This window comes from Micropterus salmoides, unplaced genomic scaffold (assembly GCF_014851395.1).
Source record: "Micropterus salmoides isolate LMB-PRFRI ecotype aquatic unplaced genomic scaffold, ASM1485139v1 Ms_hic_scaffold_21, whole genome shotgun sequence".
Taxonomy (NCBI): Eukaryota; Metazoa; Chordata; class Actinopteri; order Centrarchiformes; family Centrarchidae; genus Micropterus; species Micropterus salmoides.
The window spans coordinates 16,448,584-16,461,120 of NW_024041262.1; the positions used below are offsets into that span (position 1 = coordinate 16,448,584).

General features: G+C 39.9%; 1 protein-coding gene across 10 annotated transcripts in view; it reads right to left on the minus strand.

The window, feature by feature from the left end:
- Positions 1 to 12,537, minus strand: part of LOC119916055 (calcium-activated potassium channel subunit alpha-1) — a 105,809-nt gene that overhangs the window by 42,078 nt on the left and 51,194 nt on the right. For all 10 annotated transcript variants that reach the window (XM_038735916.1, XM_038735924.1, XM_038735917.1 and 7 more), the window contains exons 4-5: positions 7,952 to 8,045; positions 7,735 to 7,846 (exon numbers count right to left, since the gene is read on the minus strand). In XM_038735916.1, the coding sequence (XP_038591844.1) occupies positions 7,735 to 7,846; positions 7,952 to 8,045 (206 nt within the window). The remainder of the gene's footprint in view (positions 1 to 7,734; positions 7,847 to 7,951; positions 8,046 to 12,537) is intronic.

Sequence of the window (12,537 nt, forward strand, 5' to 3'; positions counted from 1 at the left end):
ACTAAGCCTTACTGTATCAGAGAAGAAACTTTTTGAAATATGTGAGGAAAAAATTAAATCAAGCTCATCATCCCAGATATCTATCTCTTCACCAACTCACATAACTCTGTTTTAAACTCAGCAGCCTCGCAAAGCACCGACATCTACACGATACATGTTTCCATCCTGCTGGATAAAAAAAAACTGGATTAGAGTAAAGACAGGTGGACACTGTCACGCCACATTGATTGAGTAAACAGACGTGACGTCAAATCCTAAATTTGAAGGTATTTATGGGAAGAAAAAAATTTTGCCTGTGCCTTTTGCCAAGAGTTCAAGGATGGCATAACACCAACAGAATCAGCAGTGAAACCAGCCTGAGCTGCTGCACGTGATTACTGACTGACTGTTTCATATAATCATGTAAGCCACATCCATACATTATCACAGAGTCATTGGAACCAGTTTACTGCTCTTTCTGTCCAAAGACAGATGATCAACACAGAAACCAGTCTCCTACAAAAGCACATCCGATAAAACAAAGTAACACATATTTTACTGTTTGAATTTCGTGATTTAAGTGCATTGCAGTAAACTACCAGCTAAAGGAACCTCCCACCTGAGTTTAAAAGCCAAATGATTCATCGATCCAACTCAGTTTGAGAAAAAGCAGAATCCACTGCAGTGTCGGTGCTGCATAAACAATTAAAAGCCACCCCAGCCAAGAGTGAGCAATCAAGTAAAATCCATCTCTGCATGCATTAACCGGGCTGACACAGATTTGTTTGAATGCCAAACGACACAAATCAAAGATGTTACAGGCAATCATTCAGCTAGAAGAATATAAATAATCTTTTATAAAATGACGTGGACCGCGGTGTGCCTTGCCAAAGCTCATTTCTCATTTCAAATGAGTGTTTGCCAGATGGGGAGCATAATACAGAGCAAATCCTAAACCTGAACCTGCTCCAGCTGACACACAGAGTCCAAAAACTACTGGGCGCGCCAGCCTTCAGCTTTAATGGAGATTCCCCTCGTTCCCACGTCCTACAGTTCTTACCCCAGTATGAGATTACATGGAAGCATGCACCGAGGCTGTACCAGATACTGTCCTGGTCTTCTTTCTCGCTGACTTGCCCGTGGCCCATCCTGACCCTGTAGCCATTCTGGAAGAGCTCCCCAGTCGATTTCTTGCGCCTTCTAGTGTTAGAAACCGTCTGAGTGTGTGTGCCTCCATCGGGCCCCCTGTACACTAACATCTTAGTGGGAATCATGTCTTGAAATTACTGTTGGTAGGCAAAAAATGTCAAGTCCAAAATCTGCTTCACGTCCACGTCTAAGCTATTCTGCGTTCCCCATGAAAGACATCATGTAGAAAAAATTTAATCCTTCTCCAAAAAGAGACAGAAAAAGTGATCAGGTGCATTCATGATAGTAGCAGCCAACAGGTTAGCGTCAAAAAGGACTCTTGTTTTTTAACCTCAGACCTTCCTAGTATCCTCGTTGTGATGAGGCGTGTTCCGCAAGCTTAAAGCAAACCCTTTTCCCATCAGGATATTAGACTGTAAGCTCCTTTAGGATTCATCCAGGAAAAGGAAGAGGCCAGACAGCGAGTCTGTCATTCAGCTGTTGGGCTTCACAATGTAACCTACATCTCATCCCTATAACCCTGCAACTGCTCTTGACAAACCGTATTCCATTCTCTAATCTTGGGCATAACCAGTGTTTGTCTTGTTAAAAGCAGAAAACAAGTCATGTAAAGCTGTGCATGGAAAAAAAAGAAGCTTTGGCAATAATTGTGCTTTTTTATGGATTTAGTGATTCTACAATAATCCCTAAATTAATCACAACTGATGTAATAACTGCTATTGTTGTTGTTAAAACTAAATGCGCAGCATAAAAATGTCACTGCGTGGCGAGGAAGTACAGCAGCTGACAGAAATCTAAGTCTGCAAAGTCCATTTAATCTGAAATGTGAAATAAATTTTGAAATATGTGTCACTGTTGTTGTCAGCAAAATACCATGTATGCCCTAAATCATTTCAGTACCAACAATGAGGAGTTTACATGTTCTTTAGAGTAGTGGCTCCAAAACCTCGCCATTTTAAATTATGCTTGCAAACTTCTTCTCAAAAGTCTATAAACTGAAAGTAATTCAACCAAAAGTATTTTTTTTCCTCCTTAGATTGATTGAAAGTATGAAAAAATAAACATAATCTCGTGTCTCAGAATTTTAGTGCTTTACTTCACAGGATAAGTAGGACATATTAACTGATATGTGACTGTAAATTCATCTGAAGGCTTATGGAGATGCCTATGAAATGTTAATTAATTACAGGGAAAATTGTTTGAACCAGTACCTAACTGGAACATTTCCATTTAGGTAATGGTTTCAGTGAATTGCTGGCACAACCTAGAGCTGACAAAAAAACTGTTTCCTTTTCCATTATTCATCCAGCTGCAAAATGTGACTGCCACCAAGACATGGATATCTTAAATTGAAGAGTAATGTTATGTGTACCTTATAATATTTGGTAGAGTTGCACTGGATTGTTTTCACTTACAGCAACAAATGTACTGCTTGCCATGCGTCAATGAGCACGTTAGTGTGAGAGACTATTAGGGCATGCAATGTGCATATTTGTGTCAAAATGTTCAGACTGGAGGATTGGCAGATTGGCGGAGCGCCCAGTTGGAATACGGAGTTTTGATCAGAAGAGAGAGTGTGACAGCTGCGACCGGATGATGCTGAGCTGGTTATGACCTCCCCACCTGTTTAACCTCAGTTTAACAAAAAAATAGTAAATCAGTCACTAATCCTATATAACCAATTGCTCACTGACCATATTGATGGAGATTATGTCTTTTTCCATGGAATCAGCTCTACAAACGACAGGAATTGTCAGTATGTTTTTCATGCTTCACATTAATTTGAATCACAAAAATCTTTTTTAATCAGTAAGTTGGGTACAGATGTTTATACAATACAAAAGTCAGCCTGTATTTGGTCAGCTATGTGCATGCATGCTTGTATATTTGCTGTTCGGAGTCTGACAGGAACTGTTGCATTTCGGTTTGTGTGAAATTCAGTAAACAGTTTACATGAGCAGTGAGAGGCAATGCGTGGCACAGCAGACAACAAAAAGAGCAACACCTACCCAAACGGTAACAACAGAACAACAGGATGGTACAGTAACAGCAGGGTTGCAGTGATGCACACACTGTTTGACTAAGTAATGTTGGAAAATGCAGCCAAAACAATAATTAGCACTTAACTTAACAACAAGATTTAAAAACAAATCTCACAGGCTACCACTTTAAGAGCAAGATTTAGATTTTAGAGGTAGGTTTCTAAAAATCATACTGTTACTGATACTAAAATAACTGATGGGTGGGTAGATTATTTTGAGTGAACTCCATCCTCCATCATATCATATCTGTGACAACTTTTTCAGCAAACAACACATACAGGTGCTGGTCATATAATTAGAATATCATCAAAAAGTTGATTTCTTTCAGTAATTCCATTCAAAAAGTGAAACTTGTATAATGTATACATTCATTCCACACAGACTGATATATTTCAAGAGTTTATTCCTGTTAATTTAGATGATTATAACTGACAACTAATGAAAACCCCAAAATCAGTATCTCAGAAAATTAGAATATTGTGAAAAGGTTCAATATTGAAGACACCTGGTGCTACACTCTAATCAGCTAATTAACTCAAAACACCTGCAAAGGCCTTTAAATGGTCTCTCAGTCTAGTTCTGTAGGCTACACAATCATGGGGAAGACTGCTGACTTGTCAGCTGTCCATAAGACGACCATTGACACCTTGCACAAGGAGGGCAAGACACAAAATGTCATTGCTAAAGAGGCTGGCTGTTCACAGAGCTCTGTGTCCAAGCACATTAATAGAGAGGCGAAGGGAAAGAAAAGATGTGGCAGAAAAAAGTGTACAAGCAATAGGGATAACCGCACCCTGGAGAGGATTGTGAAACAAAACCCATTCAAAAATGTGGAGGAGATTCACAAAGAGTGGACTGCAGCTGGAGTCAGTGCTTCAAGAACCACCACGCACAGACGTATGCAAGACATGGGTTTCAGCTGTCGCATTCCTTGTGTCAAGCCACTCTTGAACAAGACACAGCGTCAGAAGCGTCTCGCCTGGGCTAAAGACAAAAAGGACTGGACTGCTGCTGGTGTTGGTCCACTGTGTTTTCTGAGGTACAAGGTCAACGCAGCTGTCTACCAGGAAATTTTAGAGCACTTCATGCTTCCTGCTGCTGACCAACTTTATGGAGATGCAGATTTCATTTTCCAACAGGACTTGGCACCTGCACACAGTGCCAAAGCTACCAGTACCTGGTTTAAGGACCATGGTATCCCTGTTCTTAATTGGCCAGCAAACTCGCCTGACCTTAACCCTATAGAAAATCTATGGGGTATTGTGAAGAGGAAGATGCGATACGCCAGACCCAACAGTGCAGAAGAGCTGAAGGCCACTATCAGAGCAACCTGGGCTCTCATAACACCTGAGCAGTGCCACAGACTGATCGACTCCATGCCACGCCGCATTGCTGCAGTAATTCAGGCAAAAGGAGCCCCAACTAAGTATTGAGTGCTGTACATGCTCATACTTTTCATGTTCATACTTTTCAGTTGGCCAACATTTCAAAAAATTGGTCTTAAGTAATATTCAAATTTTTGGAGATACTGAATTTGGGATTTTCATTAGTTGTCAGTTTTAATCATCACAATTAAATGAAATAAACATTTGAAATATATCAGTCTGTGTGTAATGAATGAATATAATATCCAAGTTTCACTTTTTGAATGGAATTACTGAAATAAATCATCAACTTTTTGATGATATTCTAATTATATGACCAGCACCTATACACATTGGTGTCATGGTCAATTTATATTGCTGTTATCATTTGTTCAGTATGTGACTGCAGGAGAGGAGGGGTCTGGGGGAATACTTTGTGATTTTGCTTTCAAACTACAGCATGGTATCTGAAGTGAAGGATGGGCTTTAGCAGAAAAGAAATAAAAGCAGCCCGTCCTCACCCAGAAAAAGAAAACATACATCGATAGTTAAAGGGGTTAATACGTCCAAATTTTACATTATGAGTGGCCTCTTGCAGCCGTGTGACAAAGTGCATGTGAAAGTGAAAGGCAGTAGGTAGGGTGGACAGCCTTCACCGAGGAGACCGGAGATCAGTTCCCGCGTGAAACCAAAAGCCAACATCAGTTTTTGTTTTTTTGTAGTATTATTAGCGTTAGCTAGCCAGTGTTAGCAATGTGTGTTTTTTGGGGATTTGTAGTTTTTTTTAGTGTTTTAGGTAGCGTTTCATGTAGCCTCGCAGTTTTTTGTAGCATTAGGTACCTTTAGCTAACTATAATTACTCATTTCAGCTGACGCTTTTATCCAAAGCAACTTACAACTGCTATATGTCAGAGGTCGCACGCCTCTGGAGTAACTAGATGTGTGTTTTGCTTAATGGGAATTAAACCCGGGTCTCCCACACCAGAGGCATGTGTCTTAATGCGCCATTGCCACCGTGCGAATCAGTGTGCTATATATGCCTATGAAGATTCTCAGTCATCCAGGTCATAGTTATCCAACAAAGGTTAAAATCAAGGGCAACTGGACTCGGTTGGAGATACTGGAAGACGTTTCGTCCCTCATCCAAAGGACTTCTTCAGTTCTGACTGACTGGCAGGGAAACTCAGCTATTTAACCTCAGTGGGGTCGTTGGCCCGGGTCATCGATACCGCTGGTTCGTTAGTGTTCCTTGTTTCATCACTTCCCAGGAAACTCAACAAACGTAACCTATTGGCCTCAGGTGAAGATACCAACGATGGTCGTTCAGTCTTGGCCACAGGTAGTCTTAACGACTGTAACGACTGTCGTCACAGCAACAAGGAACACTAACGAACCAGCGGTATCGACCCCACTGAGGTTAAATAGCTGAGTTTCCCTGCCAGTCAGTCAGAACTGAAGAAGTCCTTTGGATGAGGGACGAAACGTCTTCCAGTATCTTCAACCAAGTCCAGTTGCCCTTGATTTTAACCTTCGTTGGATAGTGTGCTATATAGTTTTATGGATTAAACGAACCATTGATGCAAAGAACCATCGATGTAGCATTGCGTCAATGCTTTTTAGTAATCAATTTAATTGTTGAATCGTTTCAGCCCTAGCCACCACCAAATATGTCACTGTTAAAGGCATTGACAGTCCCCCGAAGCCCCTTACCCTAACCTTAAACATCACGTCTAAACCATTATTGTATGCAAGTCGACCGGTTAACCCTGCAGCTGAGGGTTAACATCCTTGTGTTGCAATGGGGAACAGAACGGTCATATATGTTGTTTTGGAGAAAATGCTCCTACAGGTCATTTTGGAGTGAATAAAAGCAATGCATGCAAGTGATTAAAAAAACAAAAAAGCACACATTTTGAAATTTGGCACATAAAGTAGCCACAAGAAAACGTATCACAGATGACCTAATTACAAATCTGAGGGCAGTGAGTTGGAGATAAAATAATAAAAAAAACAATTAATTTAAGATTGAATATAAGCACTATAGTATAATCAGTATAATGCAACTAACAATGATGAAGGACACTATACTATACTGTCCAAAACTACAACATGCATGATGAAATCATGAGAATTCTGTGAAAGAAAGGTTCATCACCTCAAATCCCAGCCATACTCTCACATGTCCACTAGATGGCCTTAGCAGCCAGCACTAGCTTGTTCTACTTTTATCGTTTTCACACCAGAAGTCACAGTGCATTAGTCCAGGGAAAACACACAGGCACATTATGCAACTGCACCTATTCAAGCTGTCATACTGACTCTAATGTAGAGCGTGTTCATTGCTGAGAGAGGTGCTAGTGTTGACTGCACTGCAGGTTTGTTTCTCAGCTGACGAAAAAGCAGCTATAAAAACCTCTAATGCAGAAAAAACAAAAAACAAAGATCCCCCTTAATCCTCTAATTCCTCACAGACCTCTCCGAGTGATGAGCTTCACACATTTAGCAGATTGACTTCTATTCTATCGCTCGAGCACCAAGCAAAGCTTATTACTTTTTTTATCCATTTGTGTACTTTTCAATCACCGCATGATTTAATTCGAGTGTTATTGGAGGTGATGCTGGAAAGCTCTGCTGGACAAGTGAAAGGCAAGTGAATGACACCTGCAGCACAATGCCGACTTCCCACAACACATGGCCAAACACATGGAACCAATAGAAAATTACATTTCTATTCAAATAAACTTGCATTAAGGCAAGTTTGAATGGCACACCAGATGACAGCCATACAATATTTGATAGAGTTGTCATGCAAACAAGCATTAGACAAGTAAAGCTTGGGTCAGCGTGCTTTTCAGTTTTCATGCTCTGGTGAAGTAGAGTTTTTCATTTCCACAGTAATAGTGAGGATTTGAACTTGTCATGCATATCATGCAAGGTCCCAAAATGAAGTTAATTACATGACAAAACTACCAAACTTATATGGCTAATATTGAAGGTGTGCCCACGTAAATAACCACAAAATACCAAGACATTCCCACATTGCAGCTTTAGTGACGTGCTGACATTATCTGGTATGTTCACTGGCCACTGCTAGACCTGTGAAATCCACTGGGTGGCACCACAGGCTCCTCAACACAAGCCCAAAGAGCAACTGCACACTGCCTGTGCTCTGTTAAATCAGCCTGTGTGAGCATCCTTACCGAGCCAGCTCCTGTTCAGGTACACCGAAACAAACACCGGAGGGACCGTGAAGAAGTCCACCACTGAGTTCACCTCCAACCAGAACCACAGCTTGTCATTGGCAGCAATAAACTGTGGAAATAAAGAGTTAAAGATGAGATCACAGTTATAGGGTACACAAGAGTGCAAATTATTTCCGTAAATGTTTTTAATGTAGGCAACTTCAATTGTCCTTACACGGAGGCCGAAGTACAGCAAGAAGAACACGTTGAACGCCATGTCGATCTGCAACGTTAAGTCTTTGTAGAAGTTCTGACAGGACTCGATAGGACTATCAGACAGAGGGAGAAATTATGTATGTTAATGTCTTACAAATATTGACAGTCGAGTGAAGAAAGATATCTACAGTATTTCATGAAAAAAAATATTTAAATAAAAGTTGCATTCTTCTTTTCCTGAAAATGCATTTTTTAAGATTTCCAAAAGAAGAGGAACTTAAGTGTTGAAAAAAAGTGCAATAGTTGGTATTTTCCAATGTTTTTTTCTGTTGAGAAAGAACATGCATTTATTGTCACACAAGCAATAACTTGAGATACCTGATTAACCCTTAAATAACTGCAATGTTCCAGGTGCAGTATTACACAATGAAAATGATGCTGTCTTTCCTTTCGTGCCTGCATTTCTGATCTCATAGACAACATTTCAGGTAAATATTAAGTCAAACATGATGAAAATGCAGAGCCAAGGCAGTCGTTTAAGGGTTAAAAGCATGCAGGGTTCATGTCTTCTTTTATGAAATCAGGCAGCCATAGCAAATGCTAGCAATGTAGTGAAGTCTCACCCTCAAAAAGCTTGTATCTGGCACAAAGAATTCAAATAAAGAGAAATAAATAACCAAGTGAATGTGACTGTAATAGGTTAGTAGGATTAGGTAATAAAAATGATGACCTGGAAGAAAAAATATATCCTTTCAAAATATTAAGCACACCTAAAATAAAAACACAGGTTCAATGTGTTAGTGCTGAAAAAAGTAGTTGTTTGACATAAAAGTAATGTACAACAATTTTGATATTTGATTAACTGTTTTATGTCAATTATTAAACCACAACATTTGCTGTTTTCAGCTTCTCAAATGTGAGGATTTATTAAACTAAATATCTTTGGGTTTTGGACTGTTGGTCTTCAAGCTATTTGAAGATGTCACCTTTGAGGCTCTGGGAACTTGTTTTTCACTTATTTTTTTTAAATGATAAAACAGAAAAAATAATCTATAGATTAATTGATAATGAAAATAATCATTAGTTGCAGTTATAGCAGTGGTTCTCAACCTGAGGGTCAGTATCCCATAAAGGGGTCACAAGGAAAGTGAGATGATTAACTAAACATATATACAGCATATTTCTGCATAAATACAAACACAAAACTGTAATTTTACTTTGTTTTATTTTTTTCTGTAAAAAAAAAAACATCATTTAAAAAAGTTAGACTTTGCTCTAATTTTGACTTTTTCGTGTGAATTACAGGATCATTTTACCATCAGTCCTCTAAAAATTACACAGATAAATGAATCTGAGAAAGAAAAATGACTTTGACTAAGCCTTCAAGATTCGTGTACATATGTGACTTTTGCATGAGCGGCTGCAAATAGATATTGCTTAGTTTTAAAGGACAACCGGATGAAAAGCACATGTTATTGTGAATCATGCTGATTTTTATTCCTTTCTTCTCTGCAGCATGTTAGTGCCAAGCAGGTCCCTCTCATACATTAAGTTAGTTTATTTTCATGCCTCTTTGTTAGTCTTCTACCTGCAGGATCCCTACGCTCACATTCAAAAGCTTCACCAATGCACACCTCAATAGCAACAATCTCCCCTGTGCAGTTTAATACCACTCGGCTTAAAGCAAATTGCTTTTGTTATGTAAAAGAAATCTAATAAACTCTGTTTGATAAAACACTGTCCCCATAGAGTTCATGAGGTGACACTGAAATACCCCGGGGATTATTTTAAACCAATCTGATGCACAGTAGTAACAACAGTGATGAGGAAGACTCGAACTATCCTCATATTTCTAACAAGGCACCTATAAGAATAGTCCTAACGCGCGGGATAATTCTGCCCTTGTTTGCTATAACGACACATCATTCCGGCAAATCCCTGTCATAACAGGGTGACAGACCATATAGTAGAGGCAGACCTGCTGTGCTAAATAATTGAGTTCCAGTACACCTGGTTTGGAAGAGGACTTAGCCTGTTATGGATCACAAACCCTCCCTGTCCACAGCAGTTCTATTCTCCCTCCCTCCCATTATTCAATTCAGACTCAGGCCCCATCTACACTACATCTATCTTAAAAACAGTGTTTCAAAACAAATACGATCTCCATCCACACCAGCATTTTAGCGATGTACGAGACTTGATCGTCTTTAAAACGACTGAAAACGCACATCGAGTGGCCGTTCACATACACTGGGCATGCGCATGCCAGTGTAAACATGAATATGATTTGGCGAAAGAATAAAGAAATACAGGCAAAGAACCACACCAGATTTTATTTTGCATGGACCAAACCTGAGCTGGCACTGTTACTGAATGTAACTTGTTAAAAGCAGCTGTGTAAAACAGACTCGGAGTTGTCACAAAGTAAATACGGCGACATACACAGTACAAGTGTAGGCTATAAGTGTTATTTGCACAGTACAAAATATTTTAATAAAAATACCTGATCAAAAACTCTGTCAGTAGCATTGTGTTTCTGCTTTGCATGACTTAGACCCAATCAGAGAGCCAAACGTGAGTGTCTGCGTCATCGTTTCTAAAGTCCTCCGTTTTTGCTCGTCCACACTAAAATGCTCGCCAGAGTTTCAAAACGAAAAACGGGGTCAGCAGCTAAAAGAGAGTTTGTCAGAAGTTAGTGGAGACTAAAACAGAGCTAAAAGGTGAGTTACTAATGGACTTACATTTACCAGGTGGACAGAAACAAAACTTCCAAAGAATGCTAATGTTGCTCACTGTCAAGGAAACTCTTTGATAACATTTAGCCATAACAGCTTTGTGTTTACAGCTCGCTGTGCTGCTCTTAAGTGGCCAGAAAATCAGATAATACAAGTTTAAATTAGGTTATTAAAGAATTTTGACCAAGATGTGCGCTGAGCAGGGAATTTCACAGTTGAATAACAAACTTGCTAGAACAAACCACAGGCGCATCTAAATAAAATTAGGGGAAACCAGCTGCACATGTAAGTCTGGTCATCCATCAAACTTTGCCAAATTAAATTCTTGTAAAAGTATGAATTATCACGTATATCCTACTAGTTACAGAAAATGTGTGGTGTGCAGCTCAAACATTTTTATTCTTCCCCCCAAATCTTTTTAAATGCACCTGTAGGTCTGTCATAAGGTAACTTTAAGACATAACTTTAAGACAATTATACATATGCCAGGCTGCAGGTTTAACTGCTTGTTGTGGAGTTTTTCTGCCCCCCAGAGGCCAAATAAATCAATGAATGAAACTTGTTTGGCATCCAGTATTGATGTTTGACACCAAGCTCTACTTTAACATTGATGACAACAAAGAACAGCGTGGCACTCTCCATGTTCATCTTGACTTACACATGACGTGGGACTATTGAAGCATAGGGTGCAAAGGAAGACATGACTACAGCTTTATGAAGTAAAAACCTCCTTTGGAACTTAATCGGCTTCTTCTTCTCTGTGCAGCTGATAGCTTGAGATTTTCTCTATGAACCTAAGTGCGTCTGCTGTGTTGACGCTTCTCTCTGTGTCACTTCCAGCCAGGTCAGCCTGTCCATCATATAATAGCTTCGGCAGCCCCACAGGACTAATTACAGGAAGGGCTGTATCTGTTACAGTCTGCTGCCACATAGAAGCAAGCAAAGGAGCAGCTAACTGACTGCTCCTTGGCTTTAAGTACCGGGTTTGTTGGGTTGACAGGTGGGGGAAAATACTGACTGAATAATAGAAAGACCCAGACAAAGAGCCTCGAAGAATGAATATGAATACCAAATAATTGAACATGTGCTGCAGCACATGTCCTCATTGTGTATTTAACTATTCCCTTTTATTTGCCTGAAAAAGTTGAAGACAGAGATCGCAGGTCATCCTTTATCAAGTGAAAAGGGATCAGGCGTGAGTGCAAACAAGTTCTTAGAACAGCAGGCCACAGATGGCTTTGGTGAAGATGTAACCCAACCTGAGCTTGTCCAGTTAATGAAATGAGATCATGCTCACAAACCACATCAGAGCAAGCCAAGCCCTCAGCTGTAAACAGTCTTATGAAATAACAAATAACCTGAATGCCTGCCTCCAGGATCTTGAGGCAGATTAGATGAGTTTACAGCCCATTCTGTCTTCTCTGCTTTAACATTACTCCCAGCGGAGACTCCCTTTGGGCTTGATAAAAGCTTTTATCCTGGTGTATTTTGCTCTGCTTCTTAATGGCATATCCTGTCCAAACGCCGCCAGGCTGCAGTAACAGTATATTGTTGCATATGGAGCTAAAAGGGTCTTCCGCTTCCTCTAGTTTGATGAGTGATGTTGATTGTTTTGAACAGGAACTTTGGTGCTTTCCGGCCTGTTTGAGGTCTGATCCTTTCATTACAAAGATTAAGCAAATTTTAACTGTGACCACTGGCTCTTTGTCAGCAGATATCGCCAGTAGGCTCAGAGCAGTTTACCTGGAAGGGGATTGGATGAAAACAGCCAGCAAGTAAACGTTCTCAAATACCATATACAGAGCACAAAGCACTCAAGGTTATTAAGGCTAGAACTACAGTATGCACTATATTTTATTTATGACGTATA